The following is a 19583-nucleotide window of genomic DNA, read 5'->3' on the forward strand; positions in this document are numbered from 1 at the left end:
AGGCAATCACCACTGCCACACATTTAGTAAATACCCTGGGGGCAGTAGATAGACCAAAGGGGAGGACACGGTACTGAAAAATACGAGTACCATAAGTAAAGCGAAGAAATTTTCTATGGTCAGGGAAAATTGAGATGTGAAAATACGCAACTTTGAGATCTAAAACCCCAAACCAACAGTTGGAGGTTATCAAGGTTAGAACCATTTGTAACGTGGTCATCTTAAACTTTCGGACCTTTATGGACTTATTCAATTCCCGTAGGTCTAAGATAGGGCAGAGCCCCCCACTTTCTTTTCCACTACAAAAAGGTTAGAGTAAAAACCAAGGAAAGAGGAAGAGTCTGCCACCTCTTCAGTAGCTCCTTTCAGTAATAGGGCCGAGAGTTCGGAAACTACCCACAGTTGAGGTGTTTGTGGAGAAAAAACAGGGAGCCGGAGACCAGGCCAGTGAAAAAAATTCAATTTTATATCCAACTTTAACTAACTGTAACACCCAAACATCCGAAGTGATACGGCACCACTCAGAGAAAAAAAGAGACAGCCTGTCCCCAAACGAGGGGTCAGGTCCCTGTAATTGTCAGAACTGTTTTTGGGAGTGCCCGGAATCTTTAGGCTGGTGCTGGTTATTTCCCTGCCTATTCTTATTGCCCTGCCTCCTCTTCAGGAAGGTAGATTGGGGGCTCTGGTACTGGCGTTGAGGTTGGTATCCATACCCATAATAGGGATGATAACATTGTCGGCCCCTAGCATATGATCTATATTGAGGACGAGTAGACTGGTGTTGATGCAGGACACCATAAGATCGAGCTGTAAGTCTATCTTTGCGTTTCTTAGATAGATAGTAATCCGTTCTATCGGAAAAAAGGGTCTGTCCCTCGAACGGGAGGTCCTCAACTTTACTCCTCGTCTCTGCTGGTAAGGCAGTGGTTCTCAGCCATGCAAATCTACGTAGGACAAGTGCTGATAGAAGAGCTCTGGCAGAAGTATCCGCCATATTCCTGCTTACGTTAATTTGATGGCAGGACAAGCAGACCGCTTCCTCTTGGATGACTCTAAGAAAAACTCTTTGGTCTTCAGGCAGTTGAGGCAGAAATGTCGCTATCTTTGTCCAAAGTAGCAATTGATAGGCGGACATCATCGCTGCATAATTGGTGATTTTTATGCCAAACGCCGCAGAGGTATAAACCTTTCTAGCCAAGGAGTCGACTTTTCTGCTGTCCTTATCCGATGGGACCGACAGAGACCCTTGCTTGGGTCTTGCTTGCATGTCCTCCATTACAAGTGAAGACGGAGGCGGATGGAGGGACAGGAACGGACACTGGTCATCCTTAACCCTATACAAGTTCTCCACTTTTTTATTAGTGGCAGGCGTTGAAGCAGGTTTTAAATTCAAGCCTGAGAGGAGTTCCACAAAGCCTTCGATCATAGGGAAGGCAACCGTCGGAGTCAACCCCGAATATATGTGCTTTTAATATCTTATCAGTTGAACGTGGTTCCGTAGAAGCCACCTCAATTTCAAGCGCCTTCGCCATCCGCTGAAGGAGTTAGTTGTAGGCGCGGAAATCATCAGTCGGAGAAGCTTCCTCCGATGGTCCGATCACACCATCGGGTGAATCTGAAGGAGGAGAGTCATAAGGTCTCTCATAACGAGCATAACCCTCATACTCCGTGTCCAAAAAACCAGGAGCCCGCCTGGATCCCACAGAAGAGCCAGCATGCACAGAAGGTGACCTCGAGCACCTTTTGGTTCCATGCTCCGAACCATAGGATCCTTCTCTGTAGTAGCGGTGTGATGGAGGACTCACCACAGCATGGTGTCGCCCCGAATAAGGGCTGTACCTCTCTGCCCATCGTGATCTCGAGCGACCTCTATCTGCAAGAGAGGAGCGAGAGGACCATGAATCACGAGAAGGAGATCGAGGTATCCCCGATGGAATTGGGGGTTTCTCGAGCATGATGACATCCGATTCTCAAGACCTCTCGGATCCCGGGGTTCCCCGAGGGGAAACTCCGTCCCCAGATCTACGGTGTCTCTTAGCAGGTGGGTCAGATTCAGAAGCGACCTGTTGATCTACTGTTGGTTGAGGGGTAATGACACTCTCGAAGACCTGTTTGTCGGATTTGGAAGGCTGACGTTTCTTTTTCTTTTTCTTTTCCACAGACGCCCCTGATGGTTCCGAGGAGCCCTTCAGAACCGAAGCCTTCCATGAAGTACTACGATGGTCCATCTTAGATCCACGGTTCCGACAAGCTCGGAGTCACAGAACTCTCCCTCCTAGACCGATCACCCGACATGGGCCGTGGTGGTTCCGAAGCTGGCCTCGACTCCAAAATCGGATTCGACGAGATGGGAACGGTCGGTTCCGAGGAGCTCCGGACCGGTGTTGTCGGGCTCAGTGGCCGTGAGTTGGTATGGGCGGGTGACTGGTGGGAACGAGGTGACTTCTCCGAAGACTTCGAAGTCGGAGTGGTAGCCCTCCCTTGCACAGGGGATTTTCCCGTTATCGGTGGGTCAGTCACCGCTATAGTGCGTCGCCACAAATAGGCTTGAAGTCTACCCGCCCTTTCTGCTCTGGCCTTCGGGGTGAAGGTGCAGCAGTACTTACAGGCCTGTGTGTTGTGGGTTTCTCCCAGACAATACAGGCAAGTCGAGCGGCCATCGGATTTCGTCATTTTTCTATCACAAGAGGTACACCTCTTAAATAAAGCTTTCTCTGACATCTTTACAGATCACGGTGAGATGCTTTCCGAAGAAGTAGAGCTAGCAAGAACCTCTCAAATCAGCGGCAAAAGAGGAACTGAGGGTACGTCGGGGGCGCCCCACCTCTTAGGAGCCGTTTTTGGCGGGAAAAACAGCCGCGCATGCGCATTAAGAGGTGGGGACACCCCCTAGTGGTTTTGAGGTGTAAAAATCTCCGAGATCGGCATGCCTGCGCATGCGCAGTCCCATGTGGGACTGCACAGGAAGACCGCAGATGAACAACAGTTACAGTTAAGTGAAACACTGTTTTTCATTTTCGGTCTTCTTGTGCAATCCCTAATGGGAGTTTAACAAGCTATTTACCTGGGTGGTGGATCTTGCCTTCTTACAAGAAGAGAGACTGGGGTACTGCCATGCCCACTGCTGCTTCCTTCCTGTCAAGAATGTCAACAGCGTAGTGTCAGGCGGACGTATCTGCAGACGACCATGTCGCAGCTCTGCAGATGTCCCAGATCAGTACTCCCTTCAGCAGTGCTGTAGAAGATGCATGCAATCTTGTGGAATGTAATTTTACCCTGTCCAAGGGACAGGGTAAATTCGCATTCTTGAAACATAGTTGTATCGCTTGCACCACCCACCTTGCTACGGTTTGTGCACTTTTCCCTTTGTTCGGTCCCAAAAAACATACAAAAGAGTGGGAATCCACCCTGAACGATTTTGTACAATCTAAGTAAAAGAGTACTGCCATCTCACATCTAGTGTGATTGTCCTTGAAAAAAGGTGGGTAGCACTATCTCTTGTGCCATATGGAATTTAGATGCCACCTTGGGTAGAAATTACAGTTTGATTCTTACCACCTTCTCAGGGTGAAACTTTAAGAAGGGGGGCTCTATATTAACACTGCCAATTCACTTACTCGTCTCACTGATGTAATAGCCACTAAGAATGCTACTTTGAAAGACAATGTTCTCAGATAGCAAGGTCACCGGTTCAAAGCATTTCTTTATGAGTCTGGGAAGAACCAACTGTAATGATGGAAATATATTGTTTAAGCCCTTCAAAAATATTTTGGAGGTATAATGCAAAAATACTGTTTTATTGTCAATAGACGCACAAAATGCTGAAATGGCTGCCAGGTAAACTTTAATTGAAGAGTTTGATAACCCCCTTTTTAAACTTCTAACAAAAACGCTAATACTCTATCCAATGTATATTCAATTGCATTCATGTCTCTTTCCTCTGCCCATGTAGTGAACCTTCTCCACTTCAGCACAAGGAAAGGGGAAGGAAAACCAAAGGAACTCCCATAAAGAAGTTCACAAGAAAAATCAAAGAAACTCCCATATAGAAGTCCACAATAGGAAATCATCCCCATGTAGAAGCAGCCAAAGACTGAAAGAATACAGAAAATAGACAATTTTAAATCTGCCCTTTCTTCAAGAGCTCAGAGGTATACACTGTTCTCCTGCTCCATTTTGCTCTTACTGTCAGGATCTGTTTGTATATTGCCTGACAGGAAGCAACCTGACTAACACCATGTTTAATTCTTTAGTTGTTTAGTCTTCTTTTCCCTCTAGGCAGCGCCTGCAAGGAGCTGAGTCCATGGGAGAAGACACTGTCTTATCTTTTCTGGAAGCAGAGTTGACCTTGACTAGTGTTCCCACAGAGAACTCTCCTGCTATGTGAACTCTGGGGGGAGGCTGGGCTCTGAGAGTGTGAAATGTAACAACTTCTATTCTGTATCTCATTCCTAACAATGCCTTGTTCAGCTAGGATCTCAAATCCTAGAGTATGGTCGTCTGGGCCTGAATGCTGTCTTTCAAAATAAAACCTTTTGAAACCAAGAGACCTTGTCTTCTTGCAGAAGGGAGTCAGACAGACTATCCAGAGGAGTTAGCCATGTTAGTCTGTAGTAGCAAAATCAAAAAAAGTCCAGTAACACCTTTAAGGCTAACCAATTTTATTGTAGCATAAGCTTTCGAGAATCACAGTTCTCTTCATCAGATGCATGGAGGGCAGAAAGAAACTGGTCAAATATAGAGGAGGAGAGGGGAGGAGGAGAGAGGGGATGTAAACAACTCCTTTGATATGGAAATGCAGACAGACTATCATGTCTAGAACACCATAGCCTGACACTTACAACCACCCTGTGTGAGGTGTTACACTGAGGGTGTGACTGGCTTAAAGTTACCCCATGAGGATCATGCCATACGAGGAAAGGCAGATGGGCTTAAGAAAAAAAAGGTGGCCAAATGGAGAGGATATGAGATATAAATTATATACATTGTGTAGAGAAATTATTCTACCTCTTATATACTATTACAACCCAGGATCACTCCGTTAAGTAAACTGACTCAGAGTTCAATGTACTTGTACATTAAATTTAAATTAATATCATTCTATGATTAATTAGACCTCAAAAGAAAAACACAATTTTTAAAGTACAGAACTGAAAATCAATTTGAAACTCAAAAAGGTCTACAGTTTATATTCTACAATGAATCAGGTATTAATATGCAGTTCTCCAACACTATTTTGTCTGTAGCTAATATATTCCTTATAAATTTACAAGCTGGCAATATTGTCTCTTTTAAAAATAATATAATCAAAGTCATGGAATATATTAAAACATTTTACCAATAATTCTGAATTCAGGAACATGCTCACCACCTATAGAAAACAAAATTCCACTAGATAAATTCTATGTATATTATCTATCAACATTATTATTATAAAGTATGTTCAGTTTTTCCAGAATCAAATCACTGGTAAATTATTTCATATTGACATTGCTTCAGATTTCAACAAAAAAAAATATGTCAGCTAGATGAATAATTAATTTCTCAAAAATGAGTATCTAGATAGCTTTCTAACAATCAAAGTGCCAGTCCAGATCTTACTTACAATTTAACTTTAATTCTGTATATATTATGTCCAAACAAATGTAGGCTCTTATTAACATTTACTGGGTCTGGGAAATAGTAACACTAAATCTTTAAAAGTTAAACAAACAAAAAAGATCATATTTATATATAAAGGAACAATTGCTGCCTGCAAGCATTCTGATCCTCCAAATGCTCTTCTGGCACAACGCCCACTTGAAAGGATAGTCTGAGGTGGGGAAGCACTTTAAGGACAGCAGTTTCTTGTATATTCTTTTGTTTAATAATGTTTTGACATGAGTTTAAGCAGGATCTCCTTATCTAATCTAATATAAAACAAATCTTTGACACTTATCTCTGAACTGACACTCCTACCAATTAACAGACTGTAGAACCATTTTCTTTTTAAATGGTGAACAATTTGAAATGCACATTTGAAGATTACTTTATTTTAAAATGTGGATAATTAACCTTCCCAAGAGCTTTCTAAGTGGTTTTTCAGTGTGCAGTATATTGTCAAGCTAAGTGACATTTGCTCTAGAATGAGAGGAGAGCTGGCTTTCTGCTTCAGCTAACTTTATAGTTTGCCTGCCATAATCAAATCTAGGCCCTGGGAATCCAGGAATTCCCAGTATGCTTTAGGGAGCTGAGCACAAATACTGCTCATGCTGAAAATATGACTGGTGTTCTCAGTTCTGATAGATTGCCAAACTATGTGGAAACTGGGAAGGGGCATCAAGAGCCATTCATCCATTAACAGACAGACAGCAAGGTACAGTGGTTAGTGTTGGATTAGTATCTGGGAGATACAAGTTCAAATCCCCACTCTTGCCATGGAAGCTTGCTTCGGTGACTTTGGGCCAGTCACACAAACTTGGCCTAACCTACCTCAGAGGATTGTTGTGAGGATCAAATGGAGGAGAGGAAAGTGTTGCAGGCCACTTTGAACCCCCATTGGGAGGAAACTGGGGTATAAGTGATGAAGATACATAAATATTGACAGTACTCTTTTTGTTTGATGTATTTGTATTATAGAAGCACTGCATGATCATCCTTAACTACTAGGTCTAGAGTTTGCTCCAGTCCTTTACAGCATGTGGGACAAATCCAAAAAACATTCTATTCTCTAAATCCCATTTCCACATACAGATGACTCTTGCTGCAACTGGAAAGATATGTTAACGGAAAATATTCAGATATCTCCTATCAAGACGTGCACACTATTTCTGAAACTTGAAAAGCAACTGTTATTGCCAGAACACAGAATGAAGGTTTGAAAATAGTCTACAAATGTCTAATCAATGCTATAATGGTTTGCAAGTTTAATTCCACTCCTGCAGACTCATTTGGGCTGGCTTTTTCAGGTACTGGGTGGCTACTTAAATCAAGGCTTGGCTACAGGCATAAGCCTTTGGTGTGAGCTTAGCCTGTAGTCCTAATATCTGAGCCAGTAGTGTGCAATTTACAGTCCAGCCACTATTTGGCAAGTTAAGGTCCCAGAGATATATGGTGAAGACATGGCTCAGACTTGTTCAGTGGAGCCAAGACCATCAAGCTGCATTTTTGTATCTGCTGCAATGAAGGTGCTCCATCATCCTCTAGGGAGAGGAAACTGGAAAGGGGTTTGATTCGCGTTTCTCCACAGACACTATGCAAGGCCATATACTTCTGGGTGAGGCTTATCAGTGTCTGACTAGAAAACACAGGGAAAACAAGGCAGACACATGCCAGATAGAGCTGAGCTCATTGAGCCCTGCTTCCTTACTTGCCACAGCAGAGGTGCCCCACCATTTCCTCTGAAGAGGAGAATGAGATGCGGCCTGGTTTTCCTCTGGCTCTTTTAAAGAAATGATTATGCTTATGGAGCTGTAAGTAATGTTTGACTAGTGACATCATTACTATTAGCTTTGAAAAGATCAGAAGGTTTCTATTTGCCAGTAGTGGTCCACCTACTAACTGATATTTGGATTAAACTAATTTTTGATTATACTCAGGGTGTTTTTTCTGGGGAAAGAGATGGGGGAAATCTCACATGGGGCAACTCCTGGGAGGAGGTGGCGAACCTCCCACATGTGCATGCGCACAGTGCGCACATGCTCCCGGGTCTGCGCGATGATGACAATTCTGGGAAGAGACGTCATCAGGCAGGCCATGGCCATGGCACTCCCGTGCTCCATTGGGGGGCCGGATAAGGCTAAATTCAGCCCAGATCAAGCCTGAATATTGTTGGAATGGGCTGCTGCACCACAGGGGAGCACTCTCCCACCTGGCAGCACACCGAACCTGGCCGTTTACAGCCCAATATGGGCCGTTTGGGGCCCAAAATGGGCCCAAAACTGCCCCAATTGGCCTGGAATGGGCTGCTGCCACATGGGTGAGTACTCCCCTGCCTGGCAGCAGCTGTTTTGGGCTCAATTTTGGGACCGAATTGGGCCTAAAATGGCCATAAGGGGCCCAAAATGGGGGAGTGTTCTCCCACCCAGCAGAGGCACGATCCTGGCCATTTCGGGCCCAATTCAGGCCATTTTCAGCCCTAAATCGGCCCCAAAGAGGCAAAATAGGCTTGAAATGGCCAGGATTGGGTCTAAGTCAGCCTGGAACGGCCACTGCCAGGCTGGAGAACCCTCCTCCTCATGGCAGCGGCCCAATCCTGGCCATTTCGGCCCCAATCCTGGCCATTTCAGGCCCTAAATGGGCCCAAAAGTGCCAAAATAGGCCTGAAACTGCCTGAGGCGGGCCCGAGTTGGTCTGGAATGGGCCGCTGCCAGGTGGGGGAACCCTGGCTGTTTCATGCTCTAAATGGGCCCTAAATGGCCAAAATGGTCCTGAAATGGCCCGGATAGGGCCCGAGTCGGCCTGGAATGGGCCAGTGCCAGTCGGGGGAACCCACACCCAGCAGTGGCCCGATCCTGGACGTTTCGACCCTGATCTGGGCTGTCTCAAGCCCTAAATGGTCCCCAAGTGGCCAAAACGGGCCCGAAACAGCTTGGATCAGGCCCGAGTCGGTCTGGAATGGGCTGCTGCGGGGCAGGGAAACCCTCCCCCGCCTGACAGCAGCACAATCTGGGCCATTTTGGGCCCTATCCCAAATGGGCCCAAAATGGCCCAAACAGGCCATTTTAAAAATACCCACGTAACACCAGTCACATGGGTATTTTAAAGAGGTGTTGGAACGCCATTCCAGGGCATTCTGGCTCAAAAAAAGCCCTGGTTACTATATGTATCTAAGTATTTTTCATATTATTTCTGAGGTTGTCAAGAGCAAGTCATTTGACCAATGTATAGGATTACTGATGTGGTGCATGCCCTAATAATATCTAGATTAGATTACTGCAATGCACTCTACCTCAGGATGCCTTTGAAGACTGTCTAGAAGCTATACTTGGTAAAGAATGTTGCAGCCATGGTGTTGGTTGGGATGGTTTGTAGGGACCATATCTCATCAGTCTGGTCCATCTACACTGGCTGCCACTTTATTTATTTTATTCAAAATATTTATATGCTGCCTTTTCACCAAAACAGGCTAACGTCAAAACAGCAAAACATTTCAGCATTATATATCTATAATTAACTATATATAAATTAACCATTATAACCATAAATTAAAATAGATAACATTTAAAAATTAGGATTTGGTCCCTATTTAATTTAGCACCCAATCTGAATCCCAAAAGACCCACGTGATTAGAATAGACAGGAATTTGGCAAAAATCTAGAGGAATCTGTCCTGGCTGCACTTATTCTAGATTACTCTGGTCAGCCTGATTCAGATTTTGGTATTGAATACAATACCTAGTAACAAACCTAAGATGTTACCTGTGGTATAGCTCTTGCTAGGAGTTAAATGATTTGATATAGGAACACTAACTAAACTTTCTTATATCAAATCATTTAACTCCTAGTACGAGGTACACATCAGATAACATCTTAGGTTTGTTACCAGGTATTGTATGGATTTCTGTTTCCATCCTAAGTCTTTATTAGAAAAACATAATTATTTAACAATCTTAATATCAATTCAATCAACAGAAAATCATACCATCCATTATAACTAAACAGATCATTTAAGGAAAGTAATTACATGAGTCCAAAAAAGTATCTTACCAAAAGATAAGAAGGTCATATGCAAGGAGCTCATTCTAAGAGAAAGCTTATGATCAGTTCAGCTTGTCATATTTATAAGGTTTCAGAACCATTTCCTTACAATAGTTATCTCACCCGCTTCAAAGGGACCCACATTCTTGACCAACTTATTGTTTTATAACTTCAAACACCAGACAAGGTCATCCATATTTGAAACATCTTCTTAAAATAAATATGAATAGTTCATTCTTGCTACTTCTTTATGAAAAATATATAATTAGTGATTACAAGTTTCTCATACATATGACTAACTTTTGGCCCTCAGCCAATACATCTATCCTTGAGTAATATCGTAAGCTTCTATGAAGTTAGACATTCCTGCCATTCTCAGACACTCTCTTCACCTGGGCCTTAGTACATTGTATATAGTGATGTAAGTTACATAGCTCTTTTCATTTACATGAGGCCATACAACTGTGTTGCAGTTCTATTCTAGGCCTCTAAACTCACTTTGTGGCATGTCTCGTTATAGGGCTGGGCAAGCCCTATTTCTGTGTGCAAATGAATCTTCTATGACCTTCTTGGTCATATCCAGCAACTGTTCTCATAGTTCTAGCTATATCCATGACACACTGAGGTACACTCCTTCTACAATTCCTAGAGTAGGAATGGACACAGAAGGGTAAAGATGAATGAAAAATAACCCCCTACATCACCTTTATTTTGGCAGCAAGCTTTTTGTTGTAATAGGTGTTTACTACTCCCTGAAGACAGGAGGTATGTCTTTTATCCCGAATGTTGTTTCTCAACTGGAGTGACTCCACAAACTGAAACACTATAGGCTTATCTTGCTTCAGCAAGATAAGAGATACCATTGCAGTTAAAGAGAGTCAGGAGATTGCTCCACTAGATGACAGTTCAAAATTCTCTGATAAAATGACCCCTTTTCTAAAATGATTCTGGGTGGTCTCCCTATAACATGTAGCATAGAGATCTAAAGAATTCTCCTCCCAAGACAGCCTAGAATTCACTTCAACCACATATGGAGGGTTGGAGGGCAGCTGGATTCCAAGAAGCAGCTGACAGCAAGATTATGACCACAGCTGGAGAAAAGCACATTCTCATTGAAAGCTGCACTTATTTCTACAAGAAGAAAAAGATACAGGTATATGAGCCCTAGAAGCTATCAAGCTGCAGGAAGAAGCAGGTACAAACCTCTGCTCAACATACCTCTTTCAGAACAGGATTTAGAGCTTCACCTGAGTATTGCCTCCCAAGGGAATGAAGGCAACTCTCCTTCCTGAAAGCCTAAAATTCCATTCCTACCACTGAGTGCTGCTGAGGGGGGACGGGCAATCTATGTCCATACTGAGTTCTGCTATCAATTAAATGGCTGGGCAGCTGCTTCGTACTATTGCCATAGCCCTGACACCTCCATTCCCTCTTCTTGATGCTCTCAATTCCCCTCACCCTTCTGCAGTGCTCAATGATGGGACCTGGAATCCTCCCTGACCCATCATACAAGCCACTACTAGTTAAAACTGCTCCAAAATACCATTATCCTTGCTCTACTAGCTGCATCCAGGAACAGAAAGGAGAAAAGGGTAGAAAAGTCCCTTTTGGAGCTCTTCACAATCCACTTTGCTTCTTACCATCCTGAAAAATTTGGTGTCATCTGCAAGGTTGGATTGTATGCTCTTAATGTGGTGAGGATGGTTGAGTGTGTCAGTGAAGCTGAGAGCAACATCATCAGGCTAACAGGCTTGGGCAAGAATCTAAACTCCTGGAAGAGTCACTCAAGACAGAATGGTCAAAGCTGAGACACCAGACGAAGATGCATCCACCCCCTTCAGGAATCAATGGTCACATCAGCAGAAGAGAATTGACTGTTCCAATGGTGATGGGAGCAGAGGAATTCTTGAAGGCTAGTTACTGGGCAGCTGCAGTAGAGGAAAGTGACACTGGCGGAGGATCTTTCACAGACAAGAGCAGTGACATTTCAGCTAACCCTGGTTAGTACTGCTCAGAAGGAGGCAATGATAAACCACTTCTGCTAACCTCTTACCTTGAAAACCTTATAATGAGACAATCCAAAATGAAAGAAGACAGGAACCCCTCCCCAGGACAGATGGTACTCAATTGGCTACTGGGGAAGAGCAGAAGACAAGTACAAATAGTGCTGTTCTTAATTATGGGACTGGACTAAAACCAAAAGGACATCCAGTTGCTGATGTGAACAGATGAAAAAGGAATGTCCAAAGCTGTGTGACACACATAACAGGAACATGGAACCTAAGAAGTATGAAGCCAGGCAAGCTAGAAATCATAGAACAAGAAATGGAACATTTAAACATTGCAATCTTGGGTGCGAGTGAACAAACATGGATCAACTCAGGAGATTTTCAGTCAGAAAACTGCAAAATGCTTTATTGCAGAAATGACAAACTCAAAAGAAATAGTGTTGCTCTATTAATGAGGCAAGACATAGCACAAGTAGTCAAGAGCTGCAACGCAAAGTCTGACCAATTAATATCAATCAGACTTCATGGAAGGCCTGTTAACATCATTCAAGTTTATCCCCCAACTACAGATGCTGAGGAGGAAGAAATCAAAAACTTTTATGCAAATATCCAAGAAGAAATTGATCATACACCTAAACATGATAAACTAATAATCACAGCTGACTGAAACACAGAAGTAGGAGACAAACCAGAATCAAACATAGTTGGAAAATTTGGACTAGGATCACAATGAAGCAGGAGAGGTTTTTACAGCTCTAAAATCTACTAGGAGGCACTTGTCTCCCCAGAGCGCACATGTGAGTGTTTCCCGCTGAAAATGCCCATCCTCTGCATTTTCCTCAGTTTCTCCTGAGCCGCCGGCCTCTCCAATGATTTAGTGAAGAGAATCTAGTGGGGCAGGAGGGAGGGTGTGTGTGCCTGCACAGAAGACCTCAATGAACGACAGTTACAGGTAAGTGCAACTCTGTTTTCATTGTAGGTCTTCTTGGGCAGTCCCACACGGGAGATTAACAAGCCACTTACCGTGGAGGAGGGCAGGTTCTTTACTGAAACAATTGGGGCACTGCTTGGCCCACTGCTGCCTCCCCTTTCTATTAACTATAGCCAGTGCATAGTGTCTGATAAATGTATCTGGTAATACCCACATCACTGCTCTGCCTATGTCTTGAAGTTGAACCCTTTAAGGAGTGCAGCTGATGACACCTGCGACCTGGTAGAGTGGGCATGTATTTTCAAAGGGCAAGGTAAATTAGCATTCTTATAACAGACTTTGATGGCTTTAGTTACTCATCTTACAATTGTCTGTGACATGGCCTTTTTTTCTTTGTTAGGTCCTGCATAGCACATGAACAACTGGTCGTCCATCTGGAATGGGGCTGTGTGATCTAGATAAAACAAGAGTGCCCTACGGACATCTAGGGAGTGTAACTTTCTCTCTGCCTCTGATGTTCGTGATGGGAAGAATACATCTGGGCCACAAAAATGGGAAGCACAAATACTGGGTGGGGGATACACTTCTGGGCAGTAGTATATGTGAAAGAGATCTTGGGGTAAGAGTGGGCTGTAAACTAAATATGAGCAGTCAGTGTGATGCGATGGCAAAAAAGGCCAATTCAATCCTGAGTTGTATCAAAGGGGCCATAGCGTCGAAATTGCAGGAGGTCATAGCCCCTCCCTAGACTGCCTTGGTCAGGATGCATCTGGAGTATTGTGTGCAGTTCTGGAGGCCTCACTTCCAAAAGGATGTGGACAAAATCGAGAGGGTGCAGAGGAGAGCGACGAGGATGATCAGGGGTCTGGAGACTGAGCCCTACGAGGAAAGGCTAAGAGCCTTGGGAATGTTTAGTTTGGAGAAGAGGAGATTGAGGGGGGACATGATTGCTCTCTTTAAATATTTGAAAGGCTGTCATTTGGAGGAGGGCAAGGAGCTGTTCCAGTTGGCAGCAGAGGGTAGGACTCGAAGCAATGGGCTTAAATTACATGCAGAAAGGTACTGGCTGGATATTAGGAAAATATTTTTCAAGGTCAGAGTAGTTTAAAGGTGGAATCAACTGCTTAGGGAGGTGGTAAACTCCCCTTCGCTGGCAGTTTTCAAGAAGAGACTGGATGAATATTTGTCAGGTATGCTTTACACTCATCCTGCATTGGGCAGGGGGTTGGACTAGAAGGTCTGTACGGCCCCTTCCAACTCTGTGATCCTGTTTCTACTCATATTTATTTGTTGTTTTGATAATTTTATGGCCTCTTCTTAGATGACCTTGGCCAAGGATCTCTGGTCTTCAGGAAGCCATTAAATGCTGCCATTCTATTCCACAAAAATATTTGGTAAGCCCCCCCCCCATGATCGCGATGTAGTTAGCAATTTTCACATTCAGGGTTGCTAAGGAGTAGATCGTTCTCCCTAGTCCATCTAGCTTCTTGCCCTCTTTATCGGCGGGAGTTGAATGGGGCTCTTGTCTGTGATTGGACTGCATTTTCTCTGTGATGAGGGATGATGGAGGAGCATAGCTAAACAGAAAAAGACAAACATCTTCCTTTGTTTTGTATAGCCCTTCAGCCTTCTTTAAGGCTGGTGATAGTGAAACTGGTTTCTCACAGAGTGAAGTCATCATGTCCACAAAACCTTCAGTGATAGGGAAGGCAATGTTTGCTGGATTTCCTGAATATAGATGCTGGAAAATCTTGTCCTTAGGTTTTGGCTCAGTAGCAGAGAAGTCAATATCTGATTGGTTCACCGACATATGAATTAGCTAGACATCTGGCAGATCTCCTGCAGGACCACATCGGGAAAACCTCGTCTTACATCAAAGATTCAGCAGATTTCATCAACAAAATCAGTTCTTTGAAACTCAATCCACAAGACATACTTGTCAGTTTTGATGTTGTATCCCTGTTTACCAAGGTTCCAGTAAAAGACACTATTGTACTTATTAATCAGATTTTCCCAGAGGATGTAACAGCCTTATTCCACCATTGTCTGACAACCAGTTACTTACAATGGGACAACGAATTCTATGAAAAGATGGATGGGGTGGCCATGGGGAGCCCACTCAGCCCAGTTATAGCAAACTTCTACATGGAACATTTTGAAAAAACAGCTCTAGAATCAGCACCCCACAAACCTAGTGTATGATTCCGGTTTGTGGATGATACATTTATCATTTGGAGCCATGGGGAGGAAGAATTGATGGGGTTTTTTAATCATCTCAACAACATCCACCTGAACATACAATTCACAATGGAGAAAGAAATCGAGGGAAAACTCCCATTCCTGGATACCTTGATCATCCACAAAGCAAACTTTCGGTTAGGTAACAAGGTCTACAGGAAACCAACTCACACTGATCGGTACTTACACAAAAACTCCAATCACCACCCCCGACAGAAATGAGGCATAATGAAAACATTAGTGGATCGTGCAAGACAGATATGTGAGCCGCACTTTCTCAATGAGGAAATTAATCATCTAAACCACGCACTTCAGGCAAATGGCTACTCCAGAAATGAAATCCGAAGAGCAATCAAACCCAGGATGAATCAAACAACCAAGGAAAAACAGTCTCCTACAGGAAAAGTGTTTTTGCCATATATCAAAGGAATTACTGATCAGATGGGAAAGCTTATGAAAAAGCATAACCTTCAAGCAGTATTCAGACCCACCCGAAAAATACAACAGATGCTACGATCAGCAAAAGACAGTAGAGACCCCCTCACCTCTGCAGGAGTATACCGTATACCCTGCAGCTGTGGACAAGTTTACATCGGGAACACAAAGCGTAGCATCCAGACAAGAATAAAAGAACATGAAAGACACTGCAGACTTGGACAACCTGAAAAATCAGCAGTGGCTGAACATAGCCTAACGCAAACAGGGCACAGTATCTTATTCCAGGACACCAAAATACTGGACAACATGTCCAACTACTTTGTCAGACTGCACAGGGAAGCCATTGAAATTCACAAGCATAAGCAAAACTTCAACAGGAAAGAAGAAACCTTAAGAATGAACAGAGCATGGTTTCCAGCTCTGAAATACACCAGGCTAACAAAACACTCTATCCCCGACAATAGCCCTGCAGAGAAGATTAGCACATCAAGCACCAATCCATATGCAAAAGAACCTCCTCATGATACAGTGAAGCCTCCTGCCATTAGCATTCCACACCCTGGGAAACTCTTACAGGATGACTCAGCTCAACCCCACCCCTCCTGAGTAGATACAAATGACCTACATCTTTTTCACACTGTGACACTGAGAGACCTCTGTCTTTTGGTGCTACACCTCTGAAGATGCCAGCCACAGCTGCTGGCGAAACGTCAGGAACTACAATGCCAAGACCACGGCAATACAGCCCGGAAAACCCACAACAACCATTGTTCTCCGGCCGTGAAAGCTTTCGACAATACATCAATATCTGATGACTTTGCCATTCGGAGCATTTGCTCCGTGTATGAATGAAAATCATCTGTTGGAAAGTTTGACCTGTCTGTTGTCAGTGCCTCATCTAGTGATGGGTCTGATGGTACACTCAGGCTCCTATCCCCTTGGTAAGGCTCAGGGTCTGGCTCTGGTAACTGAAAGGCCATAGAGGATTTGGGCATATAATATGGGTTCTTATGCCTTTTCAGTTGCTGAATTCTTCAACAGTGGAAGAAGTTGACTCCATTCTGTATGGCTCCCCCAGATCAATACCATAAGCAGATGGGTTTTCTTGCTGAAATCAAGGTGAACATTTATGGGAGCAACAGGGGTAAGATTGGTCCTGTCCCTATTCCCAGTTAAATCAGTCAGATGAAGCCCTGGGAAGTTCACCCTCCTCTTCTGACGAGTAACCTGACTGGAATCCTGAGTGCATGGATGGAGTCCGTGGTGTTTCAATGACCTGCACCTCCAGAGCTTCTGTTTCTATGTCCACGGTGTGTTTGGTCTTTTCCATCTTTCTTTGGGCATGATTTTGATCGGGTCTTTTTCTTAGGTGGCTTACTGGACTCTATTGCTCGTGCCTCCCTCTCGCTGAGTGGCTTTGGAGTCAGGTCCACAGCTGAAGTCAACATTGTGTCCACATTGGGAAGGTCTCTTGACTTCGAGCGATGGCAGATTGGCTTTGTCCACACTGGTTCTGACAGGCTTGGTGAATGAAGAGTTGGGTAAGAGTGTTGGTTCCGAGGTCACTCTGATAAGCAATGCGTTTCCAGAGTCAGGTGTCGGATCTGAACAGGCATGATCGTATCTGGGGTGCATGCTGGCCTCAACATCGAGGTCAGAGTCAGGTGACATTGCTGGCTTCGAGATGGTATAATTAAATCCGAGGGAGCATGAATCCCTGAAGTCGAGGACTCTGAGGGGATCGGATCCAAATATGTGGCCAACTCCAACAAGGCGGAAGATTTTGCCATCTTAGTAGCTGGGCTATTAATCACCCACTCCTATAACAGTTTTTTTAGTCTGGTAGCCCTCTCAGCCCGTGCTTTTGGGGTAAACTTCTGGCATGATTTGCAGGCCAGAACATTATGTCCTTTCCCCAGGCAAACAATTCACAGACTGTGCCCATCTGTATGGGTTATCTTTGTCGAGCATTTGGCACAGCTCTTAAACAAAGCCTTATCTGCCATTTTGTAGGAAGTTGTTGGAATTCTATCCGTTGAAGATAGAAAATTAAGATCTGGAGGAGAAAGCTATGACACACACTGTATATAACCTCTCTGTCCGGTGACGAAAGAGGAATTGAAGAGGGGGCACCGTCTCAACAGAGGATGGGCATTTTCAGTGGGAAACACTCACGCATGCGCTCTGGGGAGAAAGGGGACCCCTAGTAGATTTTTAAGCTGTGAAAACCTCGCTGTTCTGCAGGCCTGCACATGCGCAGTCCCATGTGAGACTGCACAAGAAGACCAACAATGAACATTAAGGATAAGGATGTCTCTCTGGGGATCAAGATTAAGATAAGCCAAAATATGGTATTCCCCATTACTATGTATGGGTGTGAAAGTTGGACAACGAAGAAAGCTGATTCACTTGAAATATGGTGCTGGAGGAGAGTGTTGCAGATACCATGGACGGCCAAAAAGACAAGTCAGTCAGTTCCAGATCAATCAAGCCTTAATTCTCCTTAGAAGCTAAAATGACAAAACCGAGGCTATCGTACTTTGGTCCCATCATGAGAAGACAAGATTCTCTCAAAAAGTCAATAATGCTGTGGAAAGTGGAAGGTAATACAAAAAGAGGAAACCTAAAACGAGATAGCTTGACTCAATAAAGGAAGCCACATCCTCCAATTTGCAAGATCTGAGCAAGCCTGTTAACAATAGGACATTTTGGAGGTCTTTCATTCATAGGATCGCCATAGGTTGGCAGCGACTTGACGGCACATAACACATACACATCTGCAAAGTTGTCACTTTGCCATTCACCCGATTCCAGATCATTTGTGAAAATACAAAGACAACAGCAGAACAACACTGTTTATCTCACTCCATTGTCAGAATTATCCATTTACTCCTCACTGCTGGTCCCAATTATTTAACCAGTTTCTAATCCATAATATCTTCTTCTATGTCTGCTTACTCAGCAGACTTCAGTGAGGATTTACTTACAAAACTTTCAAAAGCTTTCTGGAAATCCCAATATATCATGCCTGTTACCTCTCTAGAAAAAAATCCAGATTTGTGAAACAGGACTTTCCTTTTAAAAAGACACATTTTTAAAATCTTCCTTAATACGGCTTCTTTCTTTATGTGCTTAATGATTCTATGTTTAATAACAGTTTCCTTCCATTTACCTAGAACAGCTCTTAGGCTGACTAGGTTGTAATTTATTAAATCAGGTCTTAAGAAATTGGTATCACATGTGCTACCTCATGGAAGCATCACTAATTTGTGCCAGCTAAGAGTGTGTTCTATATTTTTTCTAAAACTTTAGAAGCAAATCAATTTATTGTAACTAATATTTTTCCTTTTAGTATTTTCTATCTTATTTTAAATCCTTCATTTCAAAAAGCATTATATATACAGATAATCACATAATTCATTTCAAGAATATATTATTGCTACATTTAACAAAATTAAGGGTGAAAAGCATGTAATTTCGGACTTTTTCCACTACTGAATGAAAGAAATAATTTAATCTATTACTTTTCTTACAATGTCAAATGTAAGCAACATTTTTACCTTATGCATTACTAAAAATGCAAACACTTCATTTATAGGATTATTTTGTAAAAAAACAAATAAATTAGAAACAGAAAAGAGAATAAATGAGAGAATTTCAACAAACCATACCTAGTAATAAGGACCGCATTATCATGGTGGGCAATTCCATTTTCTGGAATGGTGTTTCCATCACTTTGGTGAGAGAGAATGGATTTCTGCCACTTACAGAAGCTATCAAGGGACTTGTCTGCATGGTGATTTATCTCCAAGTTTGGCTGCAATACAACATGCATACCAGAAATGTTCCAAACAAATTACTAGGGTCAGCGGTTAAGACTTCTGAAGTCTAAATCTGATCTATAATTAGAGGCAGTGATTTCTAGGAATAATTTCTTCTTGCCAAATTTTTTCTCTGTTCAATCTGACCTACAGTTTATTTTGTGCAAACATTTCATCTATTTCATATCAAACTTCAATAATGGTTTTGTCAAAAGTAAAAATTATAGACTAGTTTCTAGCATTACCTTTTCCTCAAGACACACAGATATCATCTCCATGTGTGGAAAAAGTAAAGTAGCCCTTAAAGTTTCAAAATACAGAAACAACAACATTCTAGAATTTAAATCTCCCAAATATGCAATTTTCACCAAATACAAGTGAAATGTTAAATATTTAAAATTAATATCTTTCTAAGCTCCTGTAACTTTAGATCATAAATTTCTGCAGATTCACTTTATTATTAAATTC

The 19583-nt window shown here is 43.0% G+C and overlaps 1 protein-coding gene across 1 annotated transcript in view; it reads right to left on the reverse strand.

Annotated features, from left to right (window-relative positions):
• The window catches only part of ADAMTS6 (ADAM metallopeptidase with thrombospondin type 1 motif 6), a 275919-nt gene that overhangs the window by 238791 nt on the left and 17545 nt on the right, over positions 1-19583 (reverse strand). Inside the window, exon 6 of the mRNA XM_054986105.1 lies at positions 18966-19111. Coding sequence (XP_054842080.1) covers positions 18966-19111 — 146 coding nt within the window. The remainder of the gene's footprint in view (positions 1-18965; positions 19112-19583) is intronic.

Source organism: Eublepharis macularius, chromosome 8, assembly GCF_028583425.1.
Source record: "Eublepharis macularius isolate TG4126 chromosome 8, MPM_Emac_v1.0, whole genome shotgun sequence".
Lineage (NCBI taxonomy): Eukaryota > Metazoa > Chordata > Lepidosauria > Squamata > Eublepharidae > Eublepharis > Eublepharis macularius.